This window comes from Condylostylus longicornis, unplaced genomic scaffold (assembly GCF_029603195.1).
Source record: "Condylostylus longicornis isolate FDR11 unplaced genomic scaffold, ASM2960319v2 ptg000027l, whole genome shotgun sequence".
In the NCBI taxonomy this organism is placed as follows: Eukaryota; Metazoa; Arthropoda; class Insecta; order Diptera; family Dolichopodidae; genus Condylostylus; species Condylostylus longicornis.
The window spans coordinates 2638935-2652747 of NW_026577996.1; the positions used below are offsets into that span (position 1 = coordinate 2638935).

At 20.4% G+C, this 13813-nt stretch overlaps 2 protein-coding genes across 3 annotated transcripts in view; one reads left to right on the top strand and one right to left on the bottom strand.

The window, feature by feature from the left end:
- Nucleotides 1-18: 18 nt before the first annotated feature.
- The window catches only part of LOC129607443 (post-GPI attachment to proteins factor 3), a 74526-nt gene continuing 60731 nt past the window's right edge, over nucleotides 19-13813 (bottom strand). The window contains exon 7 of the mRNA XM_055518470.1: nucleotides 19-30. The gene's annotated coding sequence lies outside the window, so the exon portion shown is untranslated. The remainder of the gene's footprint in view (nucleotides 31-13813) is intronic.
- Nucleotides 1476-3238, top strand: LOC129607441 (myeloid differentiation primary response protein MyD88). 2 transcript variants are annotated; one of them, XM_055518468.1, is made up of 4 exons: nucleotides 1476-1517; nucleotides 1580-1963; nucleotides 2020-2237; nucleotides 2294-3238. In XM_055518468.1, exons 2-4 carry the CDS (start codon nucleotides 1600-1602, stop codon nucleotides 3002-3004), a joined length of 1293 nt encoding a protein of 430 aa, XP_055374443.1. In that variant the 5' UTR covers nucleotides 1476-1517; nucleotides 1580-1599; the 3' UTR covers nucleotides 3005-3238. The 2 variants fall into 2 exon arrangements, with proteins under 2 accessions (XP_055374443.1, XP_055374442.1); XM_055518467.1 differs by having other exon boundaries at nucleotides 1506-1963.

Sequence of the window (13813 nt, forward strand, 5' to 3'; positions counted from 1 at the left end):
GCGTTCGATTGGAATGTTGTCGATCTCAATCCTGGCCGCTGTGTACGGCGTTCTTGTTCTACTTACGATCATGTACTTCGTTTTAGATGCATTCATTTTTAATCCGAATGTTTTGCTATGGTGGTTTATTTTGTCGACTATATGTTGTAGGCCTTCTAAGTTGTCTGCAATAATCACTGTATCATCCGCGTATCTAATATTGTTTAAAAAAGTGCCGTTGACTTTTATCCCTACATCAACGTCGTTAACTGCTTCTTCGAAAATGGCCTCTGCATAGATGTTAAAAAGTAAAGGGGATAGTATGCATCCTTGTCGAACTCCTTTTTGTATTAGTATGTTGTTGGTCATGCCATATTTAGTTCTTATACTTGCTGATTGTTTCCAGTACAGATTTTCTATACATAGCATAATATTTTCATCAATTCCTATTCTTCGTAATATCTCCATTAGCTTATTATGGTTAACTTTATCAAAAGCCTTCTCATAATCGACGAAACATAAGAAGACATCCTTGTGCACATCACGACAATTTTGCACAAGTACCTGAATGCCAAACAGAGCCTCTCTGGTACCTGTCCCCTTATTATATTATATGTATGTATTTATACGGGAATACCAATTTGCTGTAGTTGTTTCAGGGCGTAAATATGTATTTTTATTACGAGTAGTTTTCTATAATTTGATTTTCGAATTTCAAGTAGGCTGTGTAAACACACATACAATTTCTTATAATAAAAATTTATGAAAAAATGGTACTATGTGCTGCTCTTGTTTTCCTGTGAAGTTTGGTAATTCTCCATAACGGCAAAATATGCACCTGCTTTCATAAGAGGAATGTAAATTATAAAAATTTATCGATCTAAATTTATTTTATTCTACGAACTTTTTTTTGATTTATTTTTCTAAATTGCGTGATAAGAACAAGGAAAGTTGTTTGAAAATTAGTGTTTGATTTTTCAAATTTCATACGACATTTTTAAAGTTCTCTATAATAATATTACAATTGGTTAAACATGTGGCATTGCTGGAATTCCAATTTTAATGTTTTTTATGTTGGTAGTCCTGGAGTTTCATAAATATAAGCTTATTCAGCAAACTGTTTTTGTTCGATTACGATATCTTTTCTCTTTTTATCCTGATTGCTATCATTTTGTATTCTATTCTTCTATTCGTTATATTTATCTTTTTTGGAATGAATTAACGAAATCAACCAAAATACAAATAAACTAAAAATTATAATCCTATATTTCCATTGTAATTTCATTTTATTTACAATAGCATTTCAAAACTAAAACAAATATAATTGCAATTATTTAATATTTTAGTTTTCTTTCAAATTATGGTTAATACTTTAATAACAAAAACAAGAAATCGAAATTGTAATCACATCCAACTAACTATATTATTGTTTGTTGAATGAACCGTACGTTTATTCAGTTTACTTTATCCAGCTTATCCAAATCCAAAATGTCAATATTAAATATTGTCAATGTTAGAAAAAGAAAATTAATCAACAGGTAGTTTTTTTTCAAGATTTGTAATTTTTAACATTATTTTCACCCAACTAAATATAAAAAAGGAATTTTAAAGGGAACTAGCATGTCTTTAAGTGAAGACAATCTTGCAGGAAATGGAGAAATCGATGATAATATACACTTTAATAAAATTCCAATTAGTGCGTTACGTCAAAAAGCCAGAAATATTTTATCCTTGTCTTTAAATCGAATGAAAATAATTCCATCTGAAAACAAATTATTAAGAGATTGGAGAGGAGTTGCTGATTTGGCTGGTTTGAGAAGTGTTTATGGTCAATCCATTCAAATGCATTCTGATCCTATGGAAAAACTTTTGCAAATTTGGTGCTCGAAAGATAATGAAGAAACTGCCAGTGTAGACAATTTAATAAAATTTTTAGTTGAAATCGATCGATGGGATGTTCTTAGTGATATAAACGAAATTTTAGGCAAGTAATTTATTAAAAAAATATGTATATGTGTAATATATCCTTACAAATTGTAGTTGAAGACGCTAGATATTATAAGAGTAATGCTTCAAAAAATATGAAAGCAGTAAAACCATTACAAAGTTCGGATGAGAACGTTTTAACAGTGGATGATGTTTACAACGCCCAAAAAAACTTAGGTCCCCAACATTATGATGCATTTGTTTTATTTGATAATTCTGATGAAGATTTTGTGACTGAACTAATAAAAAGAATGGAAGATCAAGGTTTTAAGGTAAAAATTTTAATTTTTCTAATTGTGTTTTTTTTTATCTTTTTAAAATTATTTAGCTATGCGTTAAAGACAGAGATTTAATTGGGGGTGTTTCATTTGAACATGAAGCCGTAATGCGTTTAATATCAGATAGATGTAATCGTTTAATTGTGATATATTCTCCTGAGTTTCTTAAAAGTAACGCCAACAAATACTTAGTAAATTATGCACAAAGTTTAGGTATAGAAAACGGACAACGAAAAATTTTACCATGTCTATATAAATATTGTGATTTACCCCCAACTTTAAGATCTATGTGGCATTTGGATTACAACCGTTCAAGTAAACTTTTTGATTTTTGGGCCAAATTGCGTGATTCTATTCAAGAAACCTCTACAAATTTACAAAGTGAATCAAATTGTATCAACGTTTCTTTAATTTCACAAAGTAAAGAAAATAAAATGAAATTACAAACATCACAAATAATTAACAGTGATAATGCGGTAGATATTGATGATTTACATGATTTTGTTGAAATTAATTCATCTGAAATACCAAAATCATACAACGAAGAAATAGATATTAAGGCTTATACACCATTAATAAACGATAAAAACCATACAATTGCAAATTCTAGTTCAAAAAAGACAACAAGAAAGTGGATGAATTTTAAAAAATGGTTACCAAAAAAAGTTCAATCATCAAAAGAATCCAAAAATAATGATGAATTCAGGGAAAAGGATAAATCAAAAAGAAAATTCAAAAGACAAAAACTTGTCAGTATATAAAAGGGAAATTAATATCATTATTATATTTAAAGAACATTTAGAAATTATTGCAGATATATTATATATTCGCATCAGTAATGTTTATTGATGTTGATTTTTTTATGGAAAATGTAGTGATTATATCATTTTATAATTATATATAATTATTAACGTATATATTATATTAAATAATAGTATTCTACAAAAATACCTAATCTTATGATATACATATTAAAGTAATATATAAATTTTTATGAAAACTAATAAAAATTTTAAAATGAATTATTTTATATCATTACCAATTTTGTTTTGATTATGTTGCAATAATTTAGAAATTTTAGTGTAAAAACGAAACATTCTTGTTAGTTTTTAATTTAAATATTTATTGAAGAACTACAAAAAGTTTTTAACTTTTCTTTGTAACAAATGAATGCTATATGGCCTTGTTATTAAAGTAGGAGAACAGTAGCACTGTGTACTATGTATTATGGTTGTTTTCGTATTGATTGCTATTACGAAGATTGCATTAGAATGTAGTTTTCAATAAAGTTATTTCAGGTTTTTTAAAGTCTGACGATTTCTTAAGAGGTATGAATCAAATTGAATAAAAAAATTAAAATCATCTGCATAATTATTTTCATAAATAACTTTTTTGGTTTTTTTATTTTTCAATTTTTTTTTATATTTTTATATATAATTAATTAAGAATTTGAAAATAGAAGAATAACAAAATAAATAATAAAATTTTCAAACTGATTGTTTAAATTCACACAAAAATTTCATGTTTTTTTTTTGGTTTTTTTGTTTTTTTTTTTAAATACTTATCAATAATTTTTTTTTCTTTTCTTTATGTTTTTTCTCATTATATTTATTAATTTGTTATATGCTTATTTTTTCATGTTGAATCTCTTTTTGTGTGTGTCCATATTTTTTAATGTTTTTTTTTCTTTTTTTTATATTATATAATTATTAAATTATTAATTATTTTTGTATTAATGTTACTATGTGTGTAATATTTTAACATTTTCATATTTTTTGTGTTCGTGTGTACGTAATTTACTTATATTTTTATAATTAATTTTTTTCTTTTGCATTTTCTGATTTATTCCTTTAATTAATTGTGTATAATAAAATATTACAACTTTTTGCTTTCATCTTGTGTTCCATTGTGAATTTTAAATTTTCTTAAACACTTTATGAATGGTTTTTGTTTTCTCTATTTTCCTTATTTTATTTTCTTTTTAATTAATTTAATCGTATCTTCTAATAGTTAAGAGCATCATTTTTTTCCAATTTATTGGAATAATTTTCGTTTTATATAAATTTTTTTCTGTTTTTTATTTTCCATTTACTGAAACAATATCTTCATTGCTTGTCATCCTATACTTTTATTTCGTGAAATATTTGTAATGTACTCATTTTTTATTTATTTTATTTTTTTTTGTCTTTTATACTTAAAAGAGTAATGAATACTTTGTTTTTATTTATTTTTGAATAAAATAAAAAGATAATACATTGAAATTATTAAAATAATTATACCTTGTATATATTTTTGACAAACAATAGTTATAATAAAAAAGAAATAAATTTATAATTAAAAAAAATTAAAAGAAAAATTTTAAAACACATTAGACATTTTAAAGGCCTGGATTTAATTTCAAATAGGAATTATAGGAAAATTTTTAGGAATTTTTAATAAAATAATTTAGTTTTTCTAAAAATTAATCTATAATTTTTAGAGATTCAGTAAATATTTTATTAATTTTCTTGACATTAGTTTTAAAATATAACATAACAATATAAACTAATTAACAAGCATTTGAAAAGTTACGCATTAATTCATTATTATTAAAAAGATGAGCTTTTCAAACAATAATAAAAATTTATTTCTTTCTGCTTAAATAAATATATTATAACATTTAATTAAATGCGTTCTCCTTCTATTAATAATTCTACAACTTTTACTTTTAAGTGTCTTTTAATATGCGATTGCAAAATTGATAATTTTTTTGTAATTAAATTATTTTATAACATTTAAATACAAAGAAAATTATGTATATATATATATTTACTTAAACTGAAATAATAATTAAAATTATATATACTATTTTTAATTTTTGTATAATAAAACAATACTGTTAATTACTATATTAAATAGATTAAATGTAATTCTGTAATTTATGTTATACAAATTCATATAAATTTATTTTGTGTTATAAATAACATTATGGTTGTTTTTTTTTTAGACAAATTAAGGTTTATTACAATGAATAAAAGGAGTCCATTACAGAGCAAGGAGATATTATTCTATGATATAATCAACGAGATATCAACTACTTAAAAAATTCTAAATTCAACATTTTTTCAGAAATAATGGCAAAAATTCAAGTCAAGTTAACATCTTCAAGTTAATATTGGTGAATTTGAAATTTACATTTCAAAGAGCATTATATAATTCAATTTTCTGTCTGTAAATAAAACTATGTATTATCTAAAGAAATACAAATAAATTGTTAACATAATTCACGCTTGATAAAATAGTAATGCTAAAAAATCATTTGTTAAATTAAAAAAAATCTTGTACAGTATCCTGCGCAAATTACATATTTTTATAATTGTGTAGAATGCAAACTATATTTTTATAATTGATTAACAATTTTAAAAGAAAAACATGAGATTTTATGTTATACACACATTGTTTTATAATTCAAATGAAATTTTAAGTTTTGCCATATTTATTATCCGAAACCATTCTTACTTATACCATAAAATTCTTAAAATAAATTTATGATTACTAATTGAAAAATATCATAGTTATCTCTGTAAATAATTTTACAAATAAATTAAAAATCTAGTCATTTTAATAATAAAATTTTTATCTTCCCTTTTTAAATTTAATTATCATATACCTACATATAAAAAAATTATTTGAAGAAAAGAAACTTTATTAAGAATTAGACTTACAACATAAATAAAAGGATTATATAATATTCTAAAAGATTTAATTAAAAAAAAAACAATAAACAAGAGATTAAAATTTTTCTCCATAGAATTATAATTTCATTATTTATTTATTTTTTTCTTTTCTCAACAATTTACAATTTCTTTTTTACTTTTTGTTTCATATATAATATTAATATTTTTATTTTAAACGTTTAGGGTAATTTATAATGTATTATTCTTTCATATTAAATTTATTTTCTATACATTATATTTTTATAATTTAATTGCTTTTTTTATTCAGTTTTTAATAATCTTATTTATATTAAAAAATAATAATAGTAATATTTAAAATAATTTTAATTATACTAAAAGACGACAATATACTTATATAATTATAATTATGAGGTAGTAGACACACATAAAAAACAAAAAAATTAACAATATTGGTGTATATATGCATAAAAAACAGAATTAAATCTATTTTTTATAAGAAATTTAAAATTTAAAATAAAAAATTAAAATATTGGCTTCCCATATCGCAATATCACTGTCATAATTATCATCCGTACATTTTGATTAATCGATTTTTTTTATATACGCATTTATATTAAATTCAATATACAACGAAATTCATCCTCAAATATGTAATTATACATATATACATATTTTATTTAAAAATTATGAAAATTCATTCATTCAAAATTCATTATTGTTATTTTAACAAAATCTGTTTTTATATTAAAAAAAAAATCGATAACATATAAAACTTATACATAGCTTTAATTCGTATAACTTTAAAAATTAATTTTATATTACAGAGTTATTAAATATTTAGAACCCTATATAAGAGTTACATAACTAATGCAAGAATTGAGCAAATACAGGATTTTTTTTTCAATGAAAAAAAATACCAAGTTATGAACTAATTTTTAATTATTTATTAGCGTGATTATATCATTTTTATTCCAAAATTTTAAAAATAATAATCAAATATTTCTTAATTTGGGAGAGTTTTTTACAATTGCATTTAAAGTGTAAACTTGATTATTGATAGCAATAAGACTATTAAAATTTAATTAAAATTTTAGTCTTATAAAATCGCAATGTACTAAAACAACAACACGAAGAGAATCATCAGACCATCATTGCATAAAAATTATTGAATATGAAATAAGTTCATAACACTTGATTATTTTAAATTAATTTATAATTAAATTTATTTTAAAATCTACTGTTATAATCAAAAGAATATTAAAAATGTTGGATGAAAATATTTAAACAAATCGTTTGATATTGAAATTTTTTAATTATCAATCAAAAACTAAAAAGACAATTATTTTTGGTTAAGGACTAAATTGTTTTCTTACATGTATTTTTCTTTATTATTTATTTTTTTAATATTTTGTGCATTATGACATAATAACGTTAAATGTTAAATAATTGGTTTTTTTTTTATTATTTATTATAATAATTAATTAATATTTGTTTTTTTTTTTTAATTTAATTAGTGAAATGTTCTTCAATAAATTTTCAATTCAAAATTTAAAAATTGATTTTCTTTTTTCTGATTTATCTTTAAACGTAGTTTTTTATTTTATTTTTACTATACAACAGCACTTCTTTAACTGATCAATCATATTATTTTCAATGCCCTTATCATTATTGAAATTCTGTATTACTTTGTTAATTTAAAGATAAAATAGTATTGTATTAATTTTTTATAAAATAAATTACATAATTGAGTAATTTTAAACCTTAAATGGGAGATCAAAGAGAACAGAAGTACTTTTAGCATATAAAATCAAAGTATAAATGAATATAAATAATATGAAAGCCAAATTTTTTAAGAATTTTGAAAATTTTGCGGAAATAAAAAAAATCGGTTTATAATAACTCGATATAAATAAAAAAAAAACAATTCAAATTAAAATAAAATCGATTGCTTATTGCCTGCCTTACTAGGTGGCAAAAATATCTTTTCGTTATTTAATATTTTGTCGTTCACTGGACGTTTAACAAAAAGGAGATGTTGTCAATTTGACTTATCCGTTAAAAAAATTTGTCAATCTTATCTAAAAGACTGATTATGTCAAATCAATTAAAAAAAAATTATAAAAATTTGAAAATTAAATGCAAAATTAAATTTTTGCTCTTTGATTTTCCAAAAAAAACCCTCTTCACAAAATACCTTACGTCATTTTATCATTAATTGAACTAATCTTTTGTAAGGAATTTTATTAATTAAATTCTTTCTTAAAATTTCATTTTCATGTGTACTCTCATTTGTTTATTTTTAATTTTTTCATTTTCATATTGTCAAAGAATATTAATTTTATTTTATTCTCAAATATTTTAAAATTTTTTATTTGTTAGGTGTGTAGTTTTATTTTTTTTTTATTAAACAATTTTTGCTTATACTCTCGAATCATTTTATAAATATATGTATGTATGTGTGTATCTAGAATGAATGAAAATTCACTACTAAGGCATATATTATTTTGTAATGATAATATTTTAATTACTATGATACGACTGTGTGTTCACAAAATATTCAAACAAAAAGAGCAAAGAATTCAAATCCAAATAATTGTTGATTTTTTTATTGTTTTTTAAAAAACCTAAACGTAAGATTCTTACTTAAGCTTTGATTTTAATAAAATTTTTTAAAATTAGTTTTATTTTGAAAATGTTGTAAATTTTATTATTGTGAACATAATATTCATAAATAAAAAATAAAAAAATATTTAAATTACATCATTTATTTCTTATTGTTATTCATACATAATAAAAGTTAATAATTGTGTACATCTATAGAGATTAATATTTTTTTATTTAGCAAAAATAAAACAAAAAAAATACAACTCGCATTCGACGCTCAAATATGCAATTAATATTCGATACTTAAAAATCGATATTAGAAACATAAAATATCATTTTTTTAATATTTTATTATTATGATTATCGTAATTTTTATTTAATTTTAATAATCTTTTAATTTTATTATTTTTTTTTTTTGTAATTGTTTAAATTACCCGTCTTTATTTTTATTGAAACATAGTGAATAAATATTTAAATATTGTAATTTTTAATTTATTCGATTAGAAATTTCTTGAAACATCGATCTCAATTAATTTTGATACTTTATTTATGTATGTAATTTTTATTGGTTATACATTTCATAACCATTTTAAATAATATTTTTTAATCCAGATTATTGTTTCTTTTTTTATACATATATGTGTAAGAAGAGTAAAATTTAATTTTAATAACAAGTTTTTTTTTTCATTTTACTATCGTTTTTCTCTGTTGTACCTTTAAAATTATTTATTGTACAATTTAAATATTTTAATTTACACAATTTTCAAATGTTTTATTTCCTTTTACTTTCAATATTGTTGTTGGTATTAATGTATGTATGTATAGCTTTTGAAATCAACACTTTCTTATATAATATTTTTCATTTATTTTTATATAATATTATACCTTCTAAATTTCATTAATTTTTAATTTTATTCATTTTTTTTTAAATATGATAACATGTTTTTTTGGCAGTATATTATTGAACCTAATTCATTATTATACAATAAATACGACGTATGTACAAAATTATTAGAATTTTTTTGAAAAAAAAACAAAAAAGAAATTAAAAATTTCTTCATTTTAACTGCAAATTATGGAAAACCGCATCATTAAATAAATTTTAGTAATTTTTTAAAAAAGAAAAATTCTATTATACGCAGTTATTTTTATTCTCTACCCGAAATACGAATAATTTCTATTCTGATGGTAATTTATGTAACTTTTATTAATAATATTCGATTTCTAATTATTGATATTTCTGAAAGCAGAATTATGTCACAACAACCTAAGAAATTTCATTTGTCGATATGTCGACAGTTGAATGGGGAATTTTTATATACATATATATACGATCGAATGAATTCTAATACGATCGAGGGATTAATAAAATGGAAGAATTTTCTGAAATCCCATATATATTAAATTCTTATAAATTGAAATATTTTGAAATTTTCATAAAACTTGTGCAATTTTCTTAAAAATGTATTTTATTAATTGCTAACTAATTAAGAGAATAGTAAATTGAGGAATTTCGTGCAAGTTGTCAAATTTCGGATTTTTTGGATAATACAAATTCAAAAATTTTTTCCCCTGTTTTGATGTCACAAACTCAAAAAACATAAAACCGAAATTCAATGCTTTTCTAAAAAAAGTTCATGTAAAAAGTCCAAACCTATCAAAATCGTCTGCCAATCAAAAATCCGTTTTGCTTTAAAATTTCATTGTTTCGAAACAAATTTCAAGTGCAGTTAAATTTTTAATTTCAGTTATTTTTCATAATAGTTTTTTTGTTTTTCTTTTTGGGAACAAGAATTATTAAAATTAAAAAAAAAATAATAATTTAAAAATTGTTACAAATAAAAAAACAATGTATGTTGTAACTGGAAGAAATTTGTTTTCTTTATTTTTAATTTATTAATAATTTTTTTTTTGGATTTTCGTGTTTTTTTACAATAATTTTTGTTTTACCTAATTTTATCTTTTGTTTTTTTTTTTAATTTTTTTTATGAATGGCTTTAATTTTAAAAATTATTTTTCTTTGTTTTTTTTTATTTTTTTTCTTTATTTCTTAATTTTTTTTATATTTGCTCTAAGTACACATTAAAATTTCACTTTTGTTTTCATTGTTTATTAAGTTTTATATTCTTTTGCTCATAATATAATTAATGGCAGTATTTTGGTTCATTAATTTTTTAATTTTTTGTTTTTGTTTTGCTTTTTAGTTTAAACCATTGTTCTTTTCAATAATTTTAATTTTTTCTATTTTAAAATTTAAAATAAAAATGTTAAAGAGGAATTTTATTTTATAAAAAATAAAAGTAAAACTAATAAATTTTGAAAAATAAAATTATCGTAAAATTTCAAAAAAATATTCAGTTATGCAATTATTTAGTTTGTTTTTAATGTATATATATATATTATATATGTATATATTTGTATAATTATATATATATTCGGTGTTAAAGGTATAATAATATTTTTAAATTTTGTGAGCAAAAGTTCAATTTCTTTTTTTGTTTGTTTTTTATTTTCATTAATTTTTCAGTGTCTGTACTGATTACTTAAATTTTTTCCATTTTTTTACAAAGTTTTTTTTGTATTTTTTTTATTTTTCAATTAAATCTTAATCATATTGCTGAAAATGAGCAAAAAATGAAAATTTTTTTTATCTACCATTAAAATATTTAACGATAGAAAATTTAATTAATTTTGTAATAATAGCTTAATTTGTTTTATTTTTTATATATATTTCTTAAATACATATAACATTATATATTTAATGTAATTTATATATAAAATATAATTTAAATGAAAGGGGTACTATAATAAGATTAATTAAATTGAAATTCACTTCATATATTAATAAAAGAAAAGAAATTTAAATGAAAAATTAATTGATAAATTATAAGTATAAATTTGCGTTGATAGAGCGCCAATAAAATGTAGATTTTTGGATTGAAGGAGTGCTCTAAAACCTTGACATAATCGTAGTTGAATTGATTTACAAATTCTGATAAATATCTAACGTTTATGTATTATGGCATTTTATCTGAGATAAAAAAAAATCTTTACACGTATTAAAAACGTAATTTGGATATTTTTTAAACCCATTTAAAGCTGAACGAATTTTTTTGATAAATGTTTAATAATAAGGCGTCTACTAATAATTTCAAAATTTATTTACGTACAAAACTTTTAACATTTACCTAAAATATAATCAGAATACATAAGCAGACTTTAAAAAAACATTTAAAAAAATGAGATATTTTTGAATTGAATTCATTTAATTTAATCTTATTTTAGAACACCAAATGAACACTATTTTAATTTAGAAAATAAAATATTTGATTTCATTTTATTTTCATGGGTTTTTTTTTTTGTTTACTTTACTTTTTAATTTTTTTGTTTCTCTACAACTTTATGTGTGTTTAAACATAAAAATATAAAAAAAAGGAAACTTCAAACAGAAGTGCCTGTTCCATTGTCATTATTATTCTTTTTGGTTTTTTTTGGCAAATAAAATTTTTGGCACATTATTTTAAATTAAAATTCTATTGATTTTTTATTTTGTTTCATTTACTATTAATACTTTGGATTTCATTTCTTTATTTATTTTTATGTATTTATTAATTAATTTTATTGATTTATCATTAATTTATAATTATTAATTCATAAACCTTTAGTACAAAATCGTTGATTACATAATTTAGGATTTATTATTTTTTAATTATTTAATTATATTTTATTTATAAATTTTTCTTACTAAAATTATGTATTAAATACATAATACTTTTATCATACTTAACTTATTATTTAAGTAGAAAATAAAAATTAAAAAAAATACATAGGTAAATTTTCTAACTAAATTTTTTTTCTCTTTCTCTTTTTCTCTCTCTCTCTCTTTTCTTAAAAATATCAAAAATAAAAAACGTTTATCAAAAATAATTTTTACTTTTTCATAAATTTTTTCTCATCCTGTTAATATTTCTTATACTTGTTAATTTAAAATAAAATATTATGAGTGTCATATAATATTGCTCAGGTATTTCATTAAAAATTAAAAACTTAAAAATTAAATGTTAACAAAAAAGTAAGAAGAATTATTGAATAACCCTTAGAGAGGGCCCTTAAAAAATTTCAATTTCATTTCTTATTTTGCCTTAGATATTGAAGGGTCTGATTAAATTTATTTTAATAACAAAGTAATTTTTAAGAAAAAAAAATGAAAATAAAATAAGGAAGTAGGAATTAATTTGACAATATAAAAAAAAATAAAAATAAATTTTTCATTTTTGACATTTTATAAAGTATATAAGGTGTTTGGTTTTTGTTTTTCATACATTTACAAAAATAATTTTTAATTTCATACTAAATAAAAAGTTAGGTATGACGATGTTCTCTGCTTTATATATATATTTTTTTTAATATATTTTATTTTATTATGTGGAATATTTTTATTTTCGAAAATTATTTAAGCTATTTAATAAATTAATAATTATAATTTAAATAACATTTCTTAATTGAACTTATACTATACATATACATACAAGTGTACATATACTAATTATGTGGCATATATGGACTTCGGAATATAACACCGGAATTTAACCTTAGTTTTAATAATTTCTTGAATTCTTGTAATATTTTTCTTGAAAGAAATTTTGTACAATATGTAGCTATTGCAGTTTTTTTTTTTTTTTTTGAAAAACAATCATTTTGAATGAAATTCTAATACATAGGTAAAATTTAAAACTTTAAAAATATTAAATAACAGGGCTTTAACTAAATTAGGTAGTTCAAAATATAAGTCAAGTACATATGGAAAAAAAATAAATTTTTGTTTACATATCTATAGAATTAATAATTTCAACTCTTTTCCGGTCATAATAAAAAAATGTACGAAAAAAACTAAATTGTTAATAGTTTTCGACATTAATGTGAGACTAACAACTCATTTTTATAAATAAAGTGCAACGGGCTGCTGTAAACGTTTTTAGTCAAACAGAATATGACACTTGTTTAATATTTTATTAAGTTAAGCTAAAAAATGTAAAAAAAACATGTGTTATATAATTTTATAAAACATTAAATTTAAACTAGTTTTTATATTAGGCCCAAAATTTTATATTAAATATGTTATTATTGTTAATACGAAATTTTCATAAGATTGTAAATGAAAAATGCCCCATAAGAAATTATTGAATGTTTCAAAAAATCTATTTGGCTTTTTTATTTGCATCAACAAATTGCTTATTTTATAGCCAAAACTAAAATCGATAACATATTTAAGTTTAAAATCTATTTAAT